Source organism: Passer montanus, unplaced genomic scaffold (genome assembly GCF_014805655.1).
Source record: "Passer montanus isolate IOZ18808 unplaced genomic scaffold, ASM1480565v1 scaffold70, whole genome shotgun sequence".
In the NCBI taxonomy this organism is placed as follows: domain Eukaryota; kingdom Metazoa; phylum Chordata; class Aves; order Passeriformes; family Passeridae; genus Passer; species Passer montanus.
In genome coordinates this window covers 3,042,200-3,064,656 of record NW_024372148.1, presented here as the reverse complement: position 1 = coordinate 3,064,656, position 22,457 = coordinate 3,042,200, and the positions used below count along the sequence as shown (strand labels likewise).

Sequence of the window (22,457 nt, the reverse complement as noted above, 5' to 3'; positions counted from 1 at the left end):
CGCCTGCGCGCTGGGGCGCGGGGCGGGCGCCGCCGCTTTCGGCGCGTTTGCGGGTGCGGAGCGGCTGCGGCAGCACCGGGTTCGCGCCTCCGCGGGTACCGGGCGCTGCCGGCTCGTCCCGCAGGCACGCCGAGCCAGCACCGGGCTGCCCCGGAAGGGGTGGGCGGGTGAGTAGGCAGTTGGGTACGTAGGTAGGTACGTAGGTAGTAAGGTAGGGGAGAGTCGGCTGGGTCCCGCTGCCTCCTCATCGTCATGGCCGGCTCGGAGCAGCGGGAGGACGGGGAAGCGCCGCTGCCCATCGAGGATTCGGAGCTGGCGCTGGCCGGCATCAACATGCTGCTGAACAACGGCTTCCGCGAGTCCGACCAGCTCTTCAAGAAATACAGGTCAGTCCCGGCCGCCCCTCCGCCGCCGCTGGCCGGGCCCCTTCCCGCGGCGCGGCTCCCTCCGCCCCCGCGGGCGGGCGCTGGGCGGGCGGCGGGAACGCGGGGCGCGCAGGGGGCCCCGGCGCCGGCAGCCTCGCCCTGCCCGGCCCTCGGAGCGGGAAGGGTCGGTGCTGCCTGCCGCTGCAGGTCAGCGCTCCCATGGGGAAGGGACCCGCGTGTTTCACAGAATCACACAGTGGGTCAGATTGGAAAGGTCACCTGGTCCAACCACCCGGCTCAAGCAGGGTCATCCTAGAGCACATGGCAAAGATTGTCCTCAGACCGTTCTTGAATACCCCCAGTGAGGGAGATTCCACAAGCTGTCTGTTCACATGCAGGGTCACCCACCCACACAGTAAAGACGCTCCTCTTCGCGTTCCGGTGGAACTTCTGTGCATCAGTTTCTGCCCGTTGCCTCTTGTCCTACTGCTTAGAACCACCGACGAGAGCCTGGCTCCATCCTCTTGACCCCCTCCCTTTAGATATTTATGCGCATTGACGGGGTCATCTCTTCTCGAGGCTGAGCAGGCCCAAGTCCCTCAGCCTTTGCTCGTAAGGGAGGTGTTCCAGTCCCCCAGTCATCCTCATTGCCCTCTGCTGGACCCGCTTGAGGAGCTCCATAGCTCCTCTGTACTCAGGGAGCTAGAATAGGGCACTTGAGATGTGCCCTGACTTCACCATGGCTGAGTAGAGGGGCAGGATCACATCCCTTAATCTCTGGCATTGCTCTCCCTAATGCATCCTAGGAATCTGTTGGCCTTCTTGGCCACAAGGGCTCGGGGGTGGTGTGGGGAGTGTGTGGCGCCTTGGAGGAGTGGAGAAGGGCTGAGCAGGGGTCCCTCGGTAGTGCTGTCTGCATTTGGCTGTCGTGTATGTGTAAACACACACGTGTGGCTGGAGATATGTCCTGGGGGGTTTTCGCTCTGGTGCTCCTGTGTGGTCTGATGCCGTCTTCAGCGCGCAAAATAGATGGCAACAAAAGGTCTGTGAGTGCTGCTGTGATTATCTTTGGGCTGTAAGATTATGTTCATAATCCCCACACACATCATGTCTAGGTTTCTGCGTTAAGTAGGAGCAGCATTAATGCAGCTGTGTGAGTCAGGCTTAAAGAAGAGGTTGCCCCTACCTGTCCTTGCTCCTTTTCTTGAGGCTGATGTCTTCCACTCAAGCCTGAGCTGCTGTAATTGCGCATACATTCTAAATAATTAATATGCACTATAGTGCTGTTGTCTGTATGATTAAAAAAGACTTTGGTTGACTTAAAATAGAACTTCATAGTGATGATGTACTTGTGTATTTAAATCTTGTTTACAGAAAGGATGGTTGGAAGTGGAGTGCAGGGATTGAGACGCATTAAAAACATTCCCCTTAATAACAACAAAAATGGAATAACGCTTTATTGTGTACCTGCAACAGGTTAAACATATTAAATGTGTCATTTTGTCTCCAGAATATACTGCTATGTTACACAAAATACTGTAGTTCTGTAGAACTAACTGGAATATTGCAGGTGACAAGCAAGGTCCTGCATTCCTCACATGCATACACACAAAGTCCACCTCTTAACCCAGCACTGCCAAGACCTCCACTAAACCCTTTCTATAGTTGCCATGTCTATATCATGTGGAAGTGCACCCTATGAGGTACTTCTTGAGTATTTCTTTCTTTTGAAGCCCTCAGTTGTTCTGTGTATCTAAGGAACCTGTTGGTTTTGGTTGCATGCTTTTGTGTTGTGTAATTTTTTTAAGGTGCCGGTTAAGGAGCACTCAGTGTGGTTTCCTTTCCTCCACTTTCGTTTGTGCTGTGCCATTGCTTTCTCCCAGTAGTGTGAATCTGGAAGTAGTCTGGGAATTCTAAATATGTGATGCTTCTTACATTTTAAAGTACTACTAGGGAGTAAAATTGTTAAGATTCCTGTTCTCAAAATGCAGTTTAATCCTCCCTTGAAATGGTGAATAATGATTTCTTCTGCAAACTTCTCCTGGTTATCTGAAAGGTTTTATTACTTAAGATATCTTAAATGCAGAAACTTGCCAATCTTTTCTGCCAGGTGCAGGCTTTTCTTTGTTTGATTTTATCAAGAAATGCCTCTTGAGTTCAGTGTACTTTCTGATTATGGCTTTTAAACACCTCCTGCAAGGAGTAGATAGGAATCCCTTCATAAGATTAATAGTTCATGGTTCATAAATTGATAACTGCTCTCTTGGGCTGGAGATTTTCAGAGTAATTTAAAAACTTTGTCCTTCATTCCAAAATTTGTAGCACGTTTCCTCTTGCTGTGAACTAATAAACCCTTACTGAATTGCAGATTAACTGTATGAAAATTTGGATTTCACATAGGAGAGAAGATGCATCAAATTAAGCTCAACTTCCTATAAACCTGAATTCTGAAGACATTTGCAGTGAGGGCCACTTGTTTTTCCCAAGAGTTTTTGGTTCTGTGCTTGTCTTGAATGTGTTCTTTTTGCAAGGACTTAAGCAGTGCTATTATTTGTTTGTTTGCATGCAGTCTTAATCAGTGTATTTTTGTAGGTATGTGCTTGGAATTATGCAATAAAACCCATTCTAAATGGGGCTGGTAAGCAAAATGAGGAGAATTTAGAAGCTCTCCATAATGTAATATCAATGTTTGTAATTAATGATACTAGAGGTCAAAGATGTCTGATGGCATGCAGCTTTTCCAACTTGATATGAGTGTGTGTTGTCTGTATTTCAGGTGACCTTTCTTGTAGAAAGTGTTAATTCTAAGCTACTGCCTATGCAGGTAGTTCAGCTCTGTTTCAGAAGCTAAATAGTTATTAATGAATTGTAGAAGTGAAGAATGGAGATACTCAGCAAAACTTCTGTTTCAGTAGCCACATCACTTAAACTACCTAAAACTATTTCTTAGAGACTGCTGGTTTTAATTCTGCTTTTTGTTACTTTGATTTTAACTTCATTTGCCCTGTGAAAGATCTTGTGAAGAATTCAAATTAATGCTTCTGTCTTTATGGGACAGTAGGCAAGCTTGTCTCTAAAACAGGCAGTATGTATCTTTCTTTGCTCGTCTGCATTTTTCATCTGCTATAAAGTATTGAGTATTGAACTGGAGTATTCTTTTTCCTCTTGTAGCTTTGTGGATTTCTAAGCATATAAGAAAGAAACTGTGAACAGAAAGCTGACTGCTGAGCCTAAAATTAGTTATATTTGAAAGCTGGTCATAATGGAGTCCTTGAGGAAACCAGGCCTGGAATTGCATCTGTGTTTCCTACACATATCCACCCCAGTAAAGTCTTGCCTATTAAGAGTGGTGGTACTTTGAAGTTATGTGCCACAGAACCATTATTTCTGTATTTCTGTATTGGTGTTTTGTATCCCAGTGGTTCCAGCTCATATACATATCTATAGAGGATCTGAAGAAGATGAATATTCAGTTGTGTGCCAGATACAACACGTAGTTGGAACTGCGTTGACTATCACACTGAAGCACTTAATGATTTGTCAGATGTTGTTTGGGAGTGTTGTTGTTTTACATTATACTTGAGGGAAGATAGTAGAGTTTGAAAAATCATCTACATATAGCATGTATATCTGCATATACTTTTTCACAAGTATATTTTTTTTAGAAATCCAGATACTTTACCTGCTGGTGGTGATGACATTCTGATCATGAACCAAATACCAAACACAGTTGATGTGATATTTTTGTAGATCTTTACTAGACAGCACCACTGTCCTTAGTGCTTGTAGCCGTACTAGGTTCCCTCAGTGCTAACTCATACTTGAAACTGTCAGATATCAATCTTTGTATTCAGCTTGAACAGTGCTGACTCTGTCCTCGTTCTCATCACTTTGAACTTTTGAGTATCTATGGAAGCTGTAAGAGGTATCGAGGTTAACCAAGGACAGAGAAGATGGAACCCTCAGGCACCAGGATGGTACTGGTTTGGTGAACCACCCTGACACTAGAAAGAAAGCTGAACTGGAATATTCTTTTCCCCTTGCAGCTTTGTGGATTTCTAGACATATAAGAAGGAAAGAAACTGTCAAAAGAACTTATTTTTTTGCTGATTCTTCACTTCTTAAGAGCATTTGCAATTCAAAAATGATTTTAAAACTTCCTCCAGCTAAGGGAAGACTGCATTAAATAAAGCCAGGAGTTTTTCACTGAATGTTGACTCACAACATAAATTGTCAAATCATGGAGTATCCTGAGTTAGAAGGGACTCATCAGGTCAATGAATTGAACTCCTGGCCCTGCACAGGACAACTCCAAGAATCACCCTATGTACCTGTGATCGTTGTCCAAAACACTTTTTGAACTTTGTCAGGCTTGGTGCTGTGACCACTTCACTGAAGAGCCTGTTCTAGTGCTCCAGCACCCTCTGGGTAAAAAACCTTTTCCTATACCTAACCTAAAGCTCCCCTGACACAGCTTTGTGCCATTCCCTTGAGGCGTGTCGCTGGTGTTGAGTGAGAAGAGATCAGTGTCTGCCCCTCCTCTTCCCCTCAAGTTGTAGGCTACAGTGAGGTCTCCTCTCTGTTTCCTCCAGTCTGGAGAAGCCAAGTGACCTCAGCTGCTCTTCATAGGACTTCCCCTCAACGCCCTTCACCACCAGCTTTGTGGCCCTCCTTTGGATGCTCTCTGATGGCCTGGTGTCTTTCTTATATTGTGGTGCCTAAAACAGCACAGAACATGAGCCGAGGCTGCCCCAGTGCAGAGCAGACAGTTGCATCCTTTGACTGGATGACAACTCTGTGCCTGATGCACCCCAGGACACATGGTTGGCCCTCCTGGCTGCCAGGCCATAAATCATAATATCAGGGCTATTATCTCTCAAGATATCCAACAACCTTCCATCTCCTACCAAAGAGACATTTGACTCTGTGTGAATGATTCCAACATCTGAGAAGGCTTGGTAAAGTTTCCGACTTCCATCTTAATGGAAAGAGAAATGGTACAAAATGACAAGTAAAATGTATACAGAAAGGTCATATCCACAGAAAAAAAATGAAGATTGTATAGAGAAATGTGATTATGAGACAGAATGTTAAAAGATTTAAAGCATGAGACTAGTGTAGAAAAACATGATGTTCAGCCTGCTAGGGTAAAGCAGAACTGGAAGAACTAGAAGCTGGTGCAAATGGGAAAGGTCTTACTATGGTTGCTTAAAAAACCTGAAATTAATTTAAAGGTGACATGCTACATCCGGTGTATTAACAGACACACAGACTTAGTAATGGACCAGAAGTCTATCATGAATAGGTATTTGAACCTCATATTACCAACTTAAAATGCTCTGTGGCCCAAAATACTTTTGACCCAAATGCAAGTTGAGGCAAGGTGACATTAGCCAGCATTGATCAGTAGATAGATTATGACCCATGTATGGGCTGTCTAACCACTGCTGAAATTCTTGCTTGTGTACCTCAGCAAAGGAGCCTTAAGAGCAAAAATGAAGTGATTTAGTAGCTGCTGCAGTAGCTTCCCTAAAGATAAGGCCAGCAGAGCGGGAGCTGACGTCACTTGGTTGGGCAAAGGATGATAGCATCTGGATTGGCAGTGTGAGAATAAATCGTGAGTGCCCTGCTAGCAACCCTGTGTGCTTTTGTTTGTTGCAGCCACGGGCAGGGGAGCAGCTGCTAGATGGATGTATAGAAAAGGGAGGTATTTGTAAGGGAAGTGATTTTTAGTAGCAGTATTCTAAATGTGTACCCCCGTGAGGTGAGATTTCATTGCTTAATGCTAGGCAGAGAATAGTAATAATGCCTATAAAACCAGAATCAGTTTTCTGGCTATTTGGATAGATTAGAAATATTTTAAGCATTCTGCAGTTTAAATCTTCCAAGAGCTGAGTATGCAGAGATGATCACATTGAGTGTGACACTCAGTTTTGTGGCCTTCGTGACAGAGACAGGTATTGCTGCCAGAGGAAGTGGTAGAAAGGGTAGAGGGAGGTTGAGAGATCTGTTTGTCATGTAGAGCAGTATCTGGTGCCTAGAAGCCCAAGGGAAGATGTCAGAAAGCTAAACTAAAATCTGGGTTTATAACTCAGAGGTTAGAAGTCAGATTTGGAGATGGCAGAAGAGGTGTAAGCAGATCTTACTAAATTAATTCTGTGAAAGATGCAAATGCTTTAAAGACTTTTTACTTGTGTTAGTGCACCCACTCATTGATCTGCTGCTTCTGGTAGAATATTTCTGGCTGTTGTGATAGATACGTTTTTGTTTTAACCTACTTCAGGATTTTCGAGGTGTTAAAGTTACATGATGTCAGTTAAGCTGCTGTAGTTGGTCGTGGAAAGTGAATTTAGTCAGGCTGGAAAAAAAGGTTTTGCTTAAGTCCCCAATTCTGACGGATTTAGAGAGTGCAAGTGGAGAGTTAGTACAAATGTGCTGATGTAACTAGCTTTTGTCTCGCCTTTGCAACTAGTTTTCAAATTAAAGTTACAATTTCTTCTAATCTCAAGTGTTTTAATGTTTGTGTCTAAAGTTCACAGCCTGAAGTTAGAGCAAAACAATCTCCTGTTAATTTGCAGAAGGACAAAACAAATTGGATAAAAACTGGATCAAGCAGGGCCACAGAATTATTTTTATATTCTTGAATTTCTCTTTTGCTTGTGTATTTCTAGTAAAAATAGAATTGTATGCTAAGGGCTCATTTAACAAAACAAATTTGGCCTGATTATGAAATGTAAACTAAGCCTAGATCTGATATTTGCAGTTCTCAATGTGATTTAATACTGTAATGCTTCCATGACACTTTTATTACCATGTGCATTTCATTTACCAGTATTGGATGAGAGGTGTACATATGTGGCTCTGTCATGTTTGTAGTCTCACAAACAATTTCTTAAACACATTTTAAAATAATCTGTGATGGAGTAATGACCAAAGGATTTGTATGTTGTTGCAGTAAATTCCTTACCTTTCTATTTACATATTTTTATGCCTTGTTTTAGTTATTATATTTAGTTCCTGCTTCTATATTTATCTGTGAACTTAGATGAATTGTGCCATTTTGCTTTATTCTCCCACTTAGTGGACAAAACTAATTTGTTTTCTTTCAACCTGAGCATCACTCTAAGCATGATGGCTGGAATTCCTGATGGACTGTGGTTAAAGTAGCAATGACCAGAAAAACAGTGAGGAAGTCTTGGCAAGTTAATTATATTACTCTAAGTTTAAACCTGAGCTAGGCTGTAGTAGCTTTAGAAGCTGATGTGAAGTGAAATACTGTCTTGGAAATAGCTGTAGGAAAAAAAAAAGAAAATACTCAGAAGCAATTGATGTTTTTGTTTTTGTGTGCTTCACTTCTGTTGTATTTTTTTTATTATGAAACTGGGCTGTATTATTTCAGCATTATTAAACCAAAGCTTAAGACCCCTGAATGTTATCATCATGTGTGAATATGGGGCACAGTAAACACTTTTCTTCTGAAAGTGAGATAATACTTTAAATATATGCTATGATATTTAGCAAATCAGTGAGGGTTTTCTGGGAGAAGCAATGTCTTGTGTAATGCTAGTTTATATGTCTAGATGAAAGTTCTACTTCAGTGCTCTTAAGATTTTTACTTGAGTTACACATGCCAACTTTATTGGCATGTAGGGCCTTTTACTGTGCTATCTTGCAGTAATGGTGTTAATAACATAGTTTCTTATAAAAAAGATACCTTCCCAGTCCTAGTTTGCCAGGTGAAGTGCCAACATTTTACAAAATATGTCTGGAGACTGATTTATTTTCCTTTCATCTTTGAGCTAATTAAAAGTCTTGAGATTTTTCTTTACTTAATGGAGGGTATTGCTTTCAAAGTTGTGAGGACAACTTGGGTAGTGCAGTGTCCCAGTGTTAATTTGTATTCAGTTCCATGTCTCCTGTCAGCATTGATGCAGCCCTTGGTTTGCTGTTAGTATCTTCTCAAGTGCTGCCTCATTTTTTTGTTTCTTAACAACTTTAGAGTTGTCTGTCAAATAGGATGAAACTTCATGTCTGAAGCTGAAGGTCACTTACAAGGAACTTGAGCTTTTTGTGGGATTGTGTTTTTCCCAGAAACCTACTCTCATCATTAGTCACACCTCAGTTTTTACTGGGACAGGACTGTGCCATTTGAAACTTTCCCAGCTCTCAAGGAAAAAAATGACCTTATCTGTTGAAGAATTTGTCAGTCAATGTAATACTAACAAAGACTGAGCACCTAACATGGTTGTTACTTAAAATTGTATTTTAAACACTGAAATTACCTTAGTAAATGATCTTCTATAAAGCTGCAATTATAGTTTCTACCCAGTGATTATGTAGGAATGTGCTAGGAGTGTTCCTTATTTTCCTTAGTGATGACACAAACTCTGTGTGGGGGACTCCTACAGTAAAGTTTTGATGTTTTGATTGCCAAACTCCATGGTCTCAACAGAACCATCTCCCAGACACAGGATAATATTATGCATCATGTTTCCTTGCTTCAGGGTCCTTTTGTGCTACAGCCCATATGTGCTGTAATGGCAATGCTTTTTATAGATTGAGTGAAAGTTAAAAAGAACTGATCGGTGACATTTACCTCATGTATTATAGCTACTGATAATTTCAGAATGGAATACTGAAGTGGCTCTTGATTTTTTTGTTGTTTCATCTTTGATCATGGGAGATGAATTGGGATCAGAAGTAGCAGTGAGTGTCAAGAGTGCAAGTGTGAAGCGGTTTTGAAAGGTCAGTTGAAAAAGATAAGTATGTACTTGGGGAAAAAACTCTGCTGTACTCAGACAAATATGCAGTGGAATACTTGGGCAAATTTTCATTGCTTCAGTATATTTTGCACTCTTTAGAGATCAGTTGGCTCTCAACTGTAGTTAACTGTTTCAGTTTTTAACATTACTTCAGCATTTTTAAACCCCCAGAGCTGTTTGTGTTTTGTGTACATTGGTCTGAGGAAACACAAAAACTAAACATTTGCTTTATTTCTGAGCTTCTTTGACATGTGATATAAATGCAGCTTCATACAGACATAAAAACAATCTGTGTGATGTTGTGCTGATCTGTTCTGCTGTTTTAGATGAGTTGGGTGTTGACAATGCAGGTGTGACCTTGAAATGTGTGGTGAAGGTTGTGCTGGGAGTGTGGTGGTAGGAATGGCTCCTGGATGGTCCCACACACCTCATGAGTTGGGAAAGGGATTATGAGGGAGCCGTGTGCCCTCTGGAGCAGCAGTTCACGCTGAAGTGCCAGCTGCAGCAAGTGCAGTTTGTGTGGCTGATTGCTGCTGCCCTGTGTAACCCAGCTGCTGGGGGAACACAGTCCAGGTACTGAGAAGCAGAGACATTTACTGGCAGCTGTTCTTTGTTGCCTGCTAACAAAGGGGGAAGTATCCAACCTGTTTTTCCTTTGGAAAAAATAATGGAAAAATGTGACAACTTGTATTGATCTTACATTTAGGTGTATGTACAGAATTGAGCAGTGTATATAAAAAGGGAAGGTTTTCCTGTTACAACATGCTTTGTTTGTCTTCCCTGTTTTTCTTTCTCATTATTCTTGTTCATGGTCTTGCTTTTAGATATTTATGCTAAATCAAAAGTGAGAAAAGGTCTGTGTGAGGGAAACATTGCTGACTGCTTCTTTTAAAAAAACCAAAACACCAAACAGCCAAACTACTCTTGTAGTTTGTATAATATGTCTTGTATAATATGGGTTCACTACTGGAAATTTGTGTTTTAGCAATATACTTTGTGCTTTTTAAGTACCTCTATTATTTTAAAACTCTGCTTTAATATAATGTTTGTAGAATAAAGTTGAAAACACAGTGGCTGCTTTACTGTAGCAGTATATGTTTCTGTAGCCCAAATTATATTTCTCAAATCCTGGAAGTCTGTGTTTTTATATAACCTGGCAGCTCACCACTGAACAATGTGAATTACTGGTACCATTGAGGTCCTGAATTTAAATTTTTCAAGTGTCTCCTATGTGGCATTACTGTAGCCTCATGAAACCTGTCTGATGTATTACCATGGCTTTGGTTGCCTGAATTTTTGATCTAGCTGTGGTTTCACCCTTTGGGAATAGCTCTGTGAACAGAATAGGTTGAATCATCTTAAAGCTGATCTGCACAGGGTAGAAATAGATGGATTCTGAGCTTGAAACAAAACAGCTACAAAACTGTAAGCCTGTTAAGAACCTTGTATTACAACAACTTCATGATGTAGTAGATACATTTTTTTAGTGGGTAGGTTAACTTAAATTCATAGAAGTAGTTGGAAATGGGACTCTCCTAATAGAATCAGTTAACATTTGTCTTCTGGGACAAAATCATAGTGGTGGATCACAAGAGGAGAGTAGAATTGGCAGATTTTTAATATTCTGTAGCTTTTTCTTTTGACCTGAACTGAATGTGTTTTGATGGCAGTGGTTTCTATTAAAATAGCTGTATTGTAATACCTGAAAAACTTATTTTGTAAGATATGTTCAATATAATAAAATATATTAACCTTTTGGTTTTCTGTTTCCATTGTGTTTTGCAGCTATTTTTGTAACTTGATACAAAACACCCACCAAGACTTCTTTAAAAACATACAAGCTAAACCAAAGGAATTCAATATGGATCTTTATTACAGGAAATATGTACAAATATAGTAACTATTTTTTGTTTTCTTTACAGAAACCATAGCCCATTAATGAGTTTTGGAGCCAGTTTTGTCAGTTTTTTGGTGAGTAGATGAGTGCAGAGAGTATACATCTCTTGGGGTTCACTGCTGTATATGCATGCATATGTTCATAATACTCTAATTTTCTTTTTCTGAGAGTAATTTTTCCAAATGTGTGGATTAAACATAGCTAGAGAACAAGGCATTGTGCAATGTAGAGCTTGTTTACTCATGTGGTTTAAATAAAAAGTAAAGGTGCTGCGATTCAGCTTCTTAAATGTATTAAATATTTATGTGTTCCATTAACAGAGGCATAATAAAAAGTTCTCTTTTATGAGCAGTGAAGTTATTTATTTATTTATTTGATTAAAATAAACCTCATGAATGCCTCTTTTTCTGGTACCTTTTGCTGTTGAAGATCTCTCCATCCGTACTTCTGGGTGAAAGTTTTTAATTCAATCTATTCACATTGCTTCCATTTTGGATAGATGAGAACTGAGAATATGGATTTACTAAAAAGTCATAATGAACAAGTTAGGTTTGTTAAATGCTTTTTTTATATAACATACTAGGAATTATAATGCCGTGTATAAAAACTGAGCAGGTGTATTAGAAGGTGTTTGGATCTTGTTTTTTAGACTGTCTTTATTCTGACTTTGCTGCTTCATCTTAGATCTCACCAGAAATTATGGTAATACTCTTTTGAAAGACAGAATTTACTATAATTTGCCAAAAATACATTATTTTTGCTGCTTCATCTTAGATCTCACCAGAAATTGTCTATGATAATACTCTTTTGAAAGAGTATTGAGTGAATGAAATAAATATGAATTCTCTCTAGTATACAATATGGAAAATACACTGGTTAGGAAAACTCCTGGGGCATATGCTTCCTTTTAAGCCAGTGGGGAGGAGAAAGGAAGGAGAGAATCGCTCAGGCTTGCTTATCTGATGTGCTGAACCAGTGCAGCATCAGAGGATCTTGAAAATATCTTGCTTAGCTGCTGTTCTAAATATAGCAGCAGCACTTGGTGTGCCTGTGTCATTCAGAGCTTTTGTTTAATAAGCTCCAAGAAAAGAAGTTACTTGTCCTGAAATTCTTTTCAGTTGCTTCAGCAGTAGTTGGAGTCAGATGTGGTTTCTTTTTCTTTTTACCTATGGAGGGACTGTTGCTGTTATTTTGAAGAATTTAATAGCTGCTTGTTGTTACTGACTTTGAAGGCCTGTTATTTATATGAATGAATAAAACCAGATACCTGCACAGATGCAAATCATGCCTTACATAACAAAAATTAAAAATGAATGTATAGGAATATTTTTTCTGCTTAAAGTAATCTGACAGTGCATTCACTTTGACTGTATATGAAGGGCTAAGATAGAGATTTCTCCTTAGTATGTTCTGAGTTCATTGTCTTGATATTTTGGTAAAGATCTCAATTTTCTAGTTTGGTGTTTCTGTGTTAGAAGTATTTGCACTGATGTATGTGTATTACTACTTCAGTTTAAAAAGTTTTATTGTCCAGTTTTTATGAAAATTTTTACTATCCCACAGCTTTTGTAGAAATAAAAGTATTCGTGGTTTTTATCATTCAGATGTGCTTGGTTTTTTGATAGAATGCCATGATGACATTTGAAGAGGAGAAAATGCAACTGGCATGTGATGACTTAAAGGCTACAGAGAAACTTTGTGAAAGTGAAGAAGCTGGAGTTATAGAAACAATCAAGAATAAAATTAAAAAGAATGTAAGAACATAATTTGTGTATTGAATAAATTTTTCTGGAAACTTCCTTTCTGTCCTCTTTGTATCTTGAAAAGATGATTTTTGGTATGTGAAGAGCCATTGAGATTAATAAATTTTGAAATTCAGTCAAATATTTTACTTGCATTTCCTAATTGTTCTCAAATACGTAGTCTCAGGTGAGTAAAGTTTCTTCTGAAGTGTCAGGTTTTGTTGATGCTAGTAATTGTTTCCTGAACATGCAAAATTTGGGACCTACTGAAATTATATCAGGAAGCTTGTAGCCTGTCTAATTCAGGCTAACTTTAATTCATCCATGCTCTAGTAATGTTTAAAAGTTATGACGTTGAGGCTGCAGATTGCTGTGAGCCAGGCATATTCCTAGGGAATTTTCCTTCCTTTTTTAGATTTTTCATTCTAAATAATAAAGGGGGAATAAAGCATGGAGATTCAGCACAAGTTAAAGCAGTTGTATAGAAACATCCAGTGAGCAGCCTGCCAAGTGTGACACAGCAGAAAAAGAAGCCATTTCTCTTCAGTGTTTAGTTTGCTAGGTGAAAAGTGTTGAACCTGTTGTACTTAACTCTCTGTTCTTAAGAGGCACTGTATTTACCCTGCCACTTGTCATACGCCCTTTTCTGTGCTCTTCCTGTCTAATATCTGTTAATTGCATGTCTTGTGCATTTAGTAATAAGTAAATAAAATTTAAATCTGTTCTGACAATTTGTAGAACCTTGGGGAAAATAACTGGTAATGTATGTGTAAAATTTCTCGGTTAAGTAGGATTTTGCTTGATAATCTGAGAAATTTTAGTGTAGTTTTGAACTTGAGAATGCTGAGTTATAGTGGTAGCAATACTACCGATTGCAGTTAATTTTGGGTTTTTTAATTTCTCAGATTTAGACAAGTATTGTGTATTATCTTCATTAATATTTTACTGTGCTCTGTGTTTGTATATTCCAAACAGGTTGATGGACGAAAATCTACTCTATCCATGATAGATCGTCTACAAAGACAAATAATTGTAGCAGACTGTCAAGTCTACTTGGCTGTGCTCTCATTTGTAAAACAAGAGTTATCAGGTGTGCTGTGGCTTTCATGTTTAGATATATTTTAGCATGTCTTTTTTATAAAACTTGGTCATAAGATCATCATATGACATTCAGTAAAAATAATTGTTTTGTAAGCATAGTATCATTTGAAACATTCCAAGACTGGTACACTTGCAGAGGTGTTCTGTCTTTGTGTAGGTAGTGGTGAAAAATGATGTGGATTGCTACAAATTAGGTCTTTTTTTCTTTTTCCATACCAATAATTTTATTCAATTGGTTCTCCTTAGAGAAGTTTACATGTTATCATAGTGGTGTTGGAGGAGTTAGGATGGAGCTGGGTAGCATCTGTGTGCTTTGTGGCCTGCAAGATAAAAGAGGCTATTAAATCCAGGCCACTGGGAAAATCCTGATGCTCCATATGTATTCTGTTCATGACAATTCAGGGAGGTGACAAAGTGTCAATGAAAGCAATTTTAAATGAATGTGCTGAACGTGGAACTGCTGAATCAGTTCTTAGTCTCTGGTCACCAGAGTGCGTCCTTGCATGCCAAACAGGGTAATCCTGTCGTGTTGGATACAAACCCTTCCTTTCAACTGCAGAGCTGTTTCTGATATTTTCTTACATTCCTGCATCTCTTGCACAATCTTAAAATGTGCTTTTATCTGTAAGTTTATAGATACTGTGGTCAAGGTCGTATAGAAAGTGGGAGCCTATCTCAGGTTTCTACCAAATCAGTAAAGACCAAGAGATGGCAGACAGACTAAACTCCACTGATCAGCTGAAAGGAAATGGGGAAATAACATTCAGATTATTTAAAATAAAATTTTCAGTCAAGGATATAATGCTTTCTGTGATGTGCAGACTTGTTTTATTCCAAGCTATGGCATCAAGAATATGTTTGGTTCTTGTCAGCAGAAATTCAGGAGATATTTCTGTCTACTTTGTGTTGTGCTGCAGAAGAGTTTTCTTGCTATTTTTGATGCACTCTGGCTTTTTGTTTGTGATGGTTATTTTTTCCTTCCTTGCCTCTTCAAGCTTTTTTCCCTTGTTTCAGTATGTATTCTGCAGCTGCATAACTGGGTTGGATGCTGTAACTGAAGGTGGTGTCTGTTCCCTTTCTCTCTTGTCTGCAGCTCAGAGAAAAGTGGGTAGTAGAGAATTGCAGAACATGCTATATATTTGGGTTATTCTACTAAGCAAAAAATACACCTGAAGTCTTTAGTTAAAATTCCAAGCAGCTAAATGCTACCTCAGTGACTGCTAGTTACTGACATTGCTGAGCTATTGGATGCATTATTTTGTGTTTTAAAGTAAATTATCTTTCTGTTTATGTATATACATTCTTTGGTTTTTTTCATATTTCTACACAGAAATAGCAACCAGATTATTGAAATGAGTGTAATTTCCCAAAAAAAAACCCCAGGAGAAAAATATTTTTCATTGGTGGTTGGGAGAAAAATTCCTTGTGTTTTTCTTCCTGGAACAGTTTGACAAGAAGCATATGATGCCACGCAAGTTGGTTTCTCACATGCTTAACACATTTTTACATTTTCTTTTCCACCCTCGTGGATGTATTAGAAATAGTTTCATCATAAAGTTGTTGGCAGACCAAATGACATTAGCTTCTACTGGCAGCACTGAACTACCTTCTCTTAGTTTTTACCACAGCTGTCATGAGTCTGACTACTTTCATGTTGAGAAATCAACTCAGTGATTTGGCCGGATTTAACTTTTATATCTGAAAAGTTAGAAATTCCTTGTTTTAATTTATTATATTACTTTATATTGGTGTATCAATATCATATAAATTATGATTATGCTGTGTTAGTGAGCTGTTAATGACAGCACACCAATGGAAGAAAAGTGTAAAACTGTACTTTTTTTTCCACAATACCACATCTTTTCCATTTCATGCTTGCATTGGAACACAGTGGTTAGCTCTGGGCAGAATCATTATCTGTAGGATAGGTAAAATGTGTTTTTTTCTTACTTGTGTGCTGCACTGCTATGCACAGTTGTGTGAGCATTCATCTTGTGGTGAATCACATAACTTTTAACTCTCTGCAGCCAAAAACTGACCCAATTGCTTAAAATTGGAGTAATTGTTTGTCTTGTACTGCAGTTCAATCAAGGTTGGGGGCTTCGTTTTTTTATTCTAATGCTTTAATACTCATCTCAAGAGAGGGGATTCATTGTTTTTTTTTAATACTTCCAAGTTGATGTTGACAGAACGCTTCTGTCATAACTGAGAATTCAAATTTTACAGTCTTTTTCAGTACAGTTTTTAAAGACTGTCAAACTAGCTTCATGCCCTCTTCATATAACATAAATCCAAAAAGAGGCAGTCTAGTCTGTGATGTTACTTTCTTTAGAAATGTTGGGCTTTTTTTGTGATTTGGGAGGGGTTTTGTCAAAGGCATCAAAGCCTTTTATAGAGTTGTTTGCTATTAATAGCATCTTGCTTTTCTTTGACACACCCCACCTGTTATGGTCTAATTCTGGCAGTAGTTATAACACTGATCTTTGCAAATCTGGCTATATTTGTTTAGAACACTGCTGCTTAAAACATGTTTTTCTTATATTTTGAGTTAGTCTTTGTCACTGCAGTTCCTGACTCTCAGGGCCCTGTCACAGCCAAAATGCTGGTGTCTGTTTTTATAGCTAATGTGTGCAAGGATATTCTCCATTTGTTTCATGTTTAACACTTACCATTTCTAAAGGGTGTGCTTATAACAAAGATGATTGCTGTGTAAATAGGCAAATTTAACATCTTCCTTTTTTGATGTCAGGCCTTTCTTTACCCTGCTGTAAAGATCACAGGCTGAGAATGCTGTCATTCTCAAACAAGAATGCTCAAGACCAGATTTCTAGGGAAATTCAGGTACCCACATTGCTTTTGAAATTGAGGAAGTTAGGCAACTGCGAAATACTTTAAAACCAAGTAATTTTTGTGTGGGTTTTCCTTTCCTTAATTGTAGGGCACTGTGTGCAATGCAAAGGGCAGGGAAGTGATAATTATTGAAAATCTTACTGTCTAACCCAAAGGAAAAGGCTTTTCTTCATATTTTTGAATCAACTGTGTTTTAACATAATTTGGGCTTAATAGAGGAGGTGTAATCTCTTTTGAGTTTTGCTTCTCTCTGTTTGCTAGGCAGCTGTTTCTTCTGCACCCTGTGGTGGAGCAAAATCCAGCACCAAGTTCTTTGATTGCTCTCTTTCTCTCTGACAGCTGTACTGCCGCATCGCTGACCGGAGCTGCCTCTGCCTTGTGTGCTGCTGTAAAGTCTGTGGTTGTACACTCTGAACTTCCTAGTGCCCACTGTGCAAGACCTCTCTGAGGGAGCAGTAGCTATTACAAAATCCTTTATACACTGAGTTGTTGCACGTAGAGCGAGCATCTTGGGCTTGGAAAATAGCATTTACTACTTAGGATGTTCCGCTTCTGAAATATGTCCTTGAAGTATTTCTTTCTTCCTTGATTTTTTTTTTTTAGCATACATAAAAGGTGGGTGGATACTCCGAAAAGCCTGGAAAATTTACAATAAGTGCTATACGGACATTAATACACTTCAGGAAATATATCAGAAGAAAACCACTCAGGAATCCTTGACTTCTGATGCTGCAAATGATAATCATATTGCTGCAGAAGGTGTAACGGAGGATTCGCTAAACAGACTGAAAGGTGCTGTTAGCTTTGGATATGGACTTTTTCATCTTTGCATATCCATGGTGCCCCCAAACCTGCTCAAAATCATCAACCTGCTGGGTTTTCCTGGAGACCGCCTACAGGGGCTTTCCTCACTGATGTATGCAAGTGAAAGTAAGGACATGAAGGCCCCTTTAGCTACGTGAGTAGCTATATTGAAATGCTTTGGTAGATAACTTAGTACTAAAAGTAAGTAACTGGGAAAAAGTCAAAACCAAAAAGTCATGTTGCTTTAAAGGAAACAACAGCAGGTAAAATAAACTGATAGTTTGTTGTTTAACATACCATGATTTAGTAAATTCATCACTCACTAATGTATGAGATCTCTGCTGTTAATTATTTACATGTATTTGGGGTTTGGGTCAGTATTTTGCTGTATTCTTCAGTACCTGCAGTTCTAATGTCCTGTAATTGAAATGCCAGCAGAGTAAATAAAAGCTCCCCCTGAAGGCTGTGTGAATTTACCTGAGTTACATTCTCTGCTATGGAGAGCATACTACTTAGTATGACTCACTGGTCTCATTTAGCCATTTTTTCTTGCTACTAACAAAACATTTTTAATTGTTTTTTTTGTTTGTTTGTCTTAGCATCTCAGTAAAATGAGATGTTCCTTATAGAATTTTTAAGGGAGTATTTTTTGTGTACTCTTTTTCTCAAGACTTCATACTGTGCTCAGTTCTTTTCGAGAGCTGAAGGATTGGCCAGAGCTAATTTAACCAGCCCTCATAAATGGCTTTATTATTCCATTATCTAAAATTCAATGCTTTTATTACTGGACCTACTGCAGGTACCATCAGGTGTCAATTTTGAAACACGAAAAAAAATATATATTTGGGGAATGTTTTCTCCTTCAGATAGTCTTGGAAATCTTTATGCTCTGCCTTTGTTTCCAGGAGTGATGTAGGTCATGTAAATATCTATCTTTCTGAACACAGAATGTATTTCTTTTTCACATTGATTTCAGGAGTGTCTGCTGGTGTGTGTTCAGGGCTTTTTGTTGATTTTTGTCAGGGCTTCTTTTGTTGTTTGGTTTTGGGGTTTTTGTTTGCTTTGGGTTTTTTTTTTGTTTCCCTCTCTAGTAAAGAGTTATTTTTCAAAGTATTATTGTGGGTTTTTCTTTTCTAAAATCTACTGAGATCTAAAGACAACTGCTTTCATGCTATGAGCTCAGTTGTTTCTTTGCCTTTGTGTAATGTGCTCTGAATTGTATGTTCAGGTGCAGTTTCAGAGTACGTTGATGTATGGCAGTAGTATTGTGTTTAAAGTATAAAACCAGGTTGTATAATACAAGATTCTTATCTATCTTTGTCTTCCAGAATAATTTAAAAGTTTGTCTGTGCAGAATGTTATCCTTAAATTTCTGTTTACAAGCTGTAATCCTTTTTACTCTTACTTTTCTTTTAGATTAGCTCTCTTGTGGTACCACACAGTTGTTCGTCCCTTTTTTGCTCTTGATGGCAGCGATAACAAGGCAGGATTAAAGGAGGCAAAAGAAATTCTTGCCAAAAAAGAATCTGCATATCCAAATTCTTCTCTGTTCATGTTCTTCAAGGGAAGGATACAGCGATTAGAGGTATTGCACATCATCATCCATTAGACTGATTTTTCCTCCTGATCATTCCTTATGTTTTTCTGATGTGAATGAACTGTGCAAGTTTCTGCAGATTGTCACTAAAGATGCAGGTACATGGAAGATGGGAAAGATTGGATAAGTCCTTCCTAGTTTCAAGTTCACATACAGACCTTGCTCTTCCACTAGATCTATCTGAATTAACAACGTTTTGAAATTATTTCTCAGCTACTTGATACTTCTGCAACTCTGTGCTAAAAGGAAGTGCATTTGGCCACTCAGATTTCTTGAGCTATTTCAGTTTTGCTTGTCAAGCTGAAATTGAGTATTATCTGCTGAGTACATAGTATTTATCTTCCTCTCTGTTTTATGGGTTGTTCATATACAGCTAAATCTCTGCAGTAGTTTCCCTTAAATAACTACTTTGCTTTTCAGAGGTCACACCAGGATGTTTTCTGTCTCTAAGGGTGAGCTCTGACCTGAGCGGAAATGTATTCACTGAAAATGTGTTTGTGAATGCTATTGCAAAGCATTATTCAAACACTGCAGCAGCCTCGTGGATTTTGGCTGAATTATTCTCTAAGAATCTGTTTGAAGTACTACTCAACTCCTAGCTGCTGCTTTTATCAGACCAGAATATTTTCTGAGCAATTACATGAACCAGAAAATCTAACACAAAAGCAGAAGCCCAGAATGTTCAAACCCTTCATGTCAACATTATAATTACAAGAGCTAATTGAGATGTTGATATTAGTGGTCGTTCTTTGCTAGATTTGCAGCTAAGTCTTTCAAATGTAGCTCAGTATTTTCAGAGAGGTAGTAGCAGAGCAGAGGAACAGGCTTCAGTGCCCTTTCAGATTTGCAGGTGTATTGCTGCATGGGATTTGAATGTTGTTTTTCTTTTTTTTGCTGTCTTTTGAAAGCAGTGGTGCATTTTGGGAATTACATTGTCACAGGCAAGTTGTCACTCTTGGGAAAGTATTACTGTTGCCTGAGTAGGAAAGACCTTGATGGGTTTTATTAATTTATATGCCTATTCCATTCTTATGGTAAAATCAAATTTTTAGGGAATAACTGCACAATGAATGCAGGATATAACTTGGTATTTTAATGTAATGAGGAATAAAATTCAGATGATTCTTCTGATTTTCAGGGCAAGTTATGGCAAAAGTCTAAACATAAGTTGTTAATAAATTGAGTGTATGTGTAAAGAAAGAGAATATATTTGGGTAAATGTCAGTTTTGTGTAGTCAGTTCCTTTCTGGAGAACTGTAATATTTCAAAGGAGAGCTGTTTAAGTGTAATCTTACTGCATTATTTAATGCACTGTATGATACTGCACTTATGCACTGTGTAATACGCTCCAGATACTGTATGGAGATAGTGAAGTTTAGCTCCAAGTGAATGGAGACAGCATGGCCATGTTAACTAAGTAAGTTAACTCAGGCAGGCAGAATGCTGTGCATTATGCTGTGTAGCTATGCCCTTAGTCAGCAGAAAGCTTTTTGGTTGCTGACAGGAATTAAAATGTCTCTTTGCTATTCATGTGTGTGTTCTCATGAGTGCTTTTCCATTCAGCAGCCTCTTCCCCCTTCCCCCATCATTTCTTTGTTCCAAGTCACAGAGGTCAGGCTGTGTCCAAATGTTCCATGCTGTTGGCATTATAGTGAAGGAAGGAATGTGACTGGTGGCAGTGGCATAGGGAGCTGCACTGGGTTTCTGGACAGCACACTTGTGGTTACATGTGTCCTGAATCTGGGCATTGGTCTTACAAGCATCCATTGCACATCCCTGTGTCCAGCAGGGCCAGTGACTGTGTCCCCTGTGTGGGGGCACTGGTGAGGCCTCACCTCAAGTAGTGTCCAGTCCTGGGCCCCTCAATTCAAGACATTGAGGTTGTTGGTGTGTCCAGAGAAGGGCAACACAACTGGTGAAGGGTCTGGAGCACAAGTCTTTGAGGAGCAGCTGAGGGAGCTGGGATTGTTTAGTCTGGAGTAGAGGAGGCTCAGGGGTGACCTTATCACTCTCTACAACTGCCTGAAAGGAGACTGTAGCCAACTGGGGATCAATCCCTTTTCCCAGTCAGTGAGCAACAGGAAGACGGACATGGCCTCAAGCTGAGCTAGGGGGTAGTTCAAGCTGGAGATCAGGAGTAATTTATTCACAGAAGGGGTTGTTAAGCTTTGGAACAAACTGTGCAGGGAGGTGGTGGGATTGCTCTCCCTGAAGGTATTCAAGAAATGACTGGATGTGGTTCTTAGTGCTGTGGTTTAATTGACAAGGTGGTGATTGGTCAAAGGTTGGGCTGATCTTTGAGGTCTCTTTCAGCCTAAACAATTCTGTGATTCTGAACCAGAAGTGCACAGACACTCTGACATTACAGGCTAAAATGCTGAATTGTAATTTCCTCCTCATTTCTAAGGTGGGTCAGGAAAGCTCCTGCAAAGCCTAGGAAGTTATTTGGCCTTCCTTGAAACTGTTAGTGCACAGTTAGGTTTAAATTCTTCCCAGTGGGCATGGGACATTATTTCAGGTGGCTTACCAGAATTATATTTTAACCTATAGGTACTTGAAATTATACTTGAGCTGAAGTTTATATACTTTAGAGTCCTTCTTTCACATCTGTCATCGTTTAATGGACCTTGTTACAATGTAATAGCACAGATGGATAAAAGGACCTTAGATATTACTCAGACCTTGTCTGTTCCATTTATGGTTGTAGGGTTTGAATTAGGGCCTGCTAGCACTCAGTCCATCAATTTTTTTTTTTTTTTTGTGATCCTGTATACATTTTTTGTAGCCTTCAGCTGATGATCAGAAGGGGTTGTTAAGCTTTGGAACAAACTGTGCAGGGAGGTGGTGGGATTGCTCTCCCTGAAGGTATTCAAGAAATGACTGGATGTGGTTCTTAGTGCTGTGGTTTAATAGTACAGATGGATAAAAGGACCTTAGATGTTACTCAGACCTTGTGTGTTCCATTTATGGTTGTAGGGTTTGCATTAAGGCCTGCTAGCACTCAGTCCATCAAATTTTTTTTCTTGTGATCCTGCATACATTTTTTGTAGCCTTCAGCTTATGGTATATTCAGCTTCCATTAGGAAGCCTTCATACTGTATGTATGTGTCTTTTCTTTTCTGTGGAGAAAAAAATCAGTAAGGAGTGCACTGTTCAGCCCAGGGACCCTTGGAGACAGGGAAACTGTTCAAAAGGTAGGAGCAGTAATTCAGGACTGGACAGTGAGACACAAATCTGACACAGGAGAAAATTGCCAAGGAAGGCAGTCTAGGAGAAAGCACCATCTCTGTGAAACCTTCCTGTCTATAAAAGACAAATGAACAGCATGGAAATGAATAA

The 22,457-nt window shown here is 39.3% G+C and overlaps 1 protein-coding gene across 1 annotated transcript in view; it reads left to right on the top strand.

Annotated features, from left to right (window-relative positions):
- Positions 1-24: 24 nt before the first annotated feature.
- TTC39C (tetratricopeptide repeat domain 39C) overlaps positions 25-22,457 on the top strand; it is a 37,522-nt gene continuing 15,089 nt past the window's right edge. Inside the window, exons 1-6 of the mRNA XM_039730056.1 lie at positions 25-386; positions 11,050-11,098; positions 12,650-12,778; positions 13,742-13,856; positions 17,321-17,675; positions 18,938-19,106. Of these exons, the coding sequence (XP_039585990.1) occupies positions 253-386; positions 11,050-11,098; positions 12,650-12,778; positions 13,742-13,856; positions 17,321-17,675; positions 18,938-19,106 (951 nt within the window). The 5' untranslated portion in view covers positions 25-252. The remainder of the gene's footprint in view (positions 387-11,049; positions 11,099-12,649; positions 12,779-13,741; positions 13,857-17,320; positions 17,676-18,937; positions 19,107-22,457) is intronic.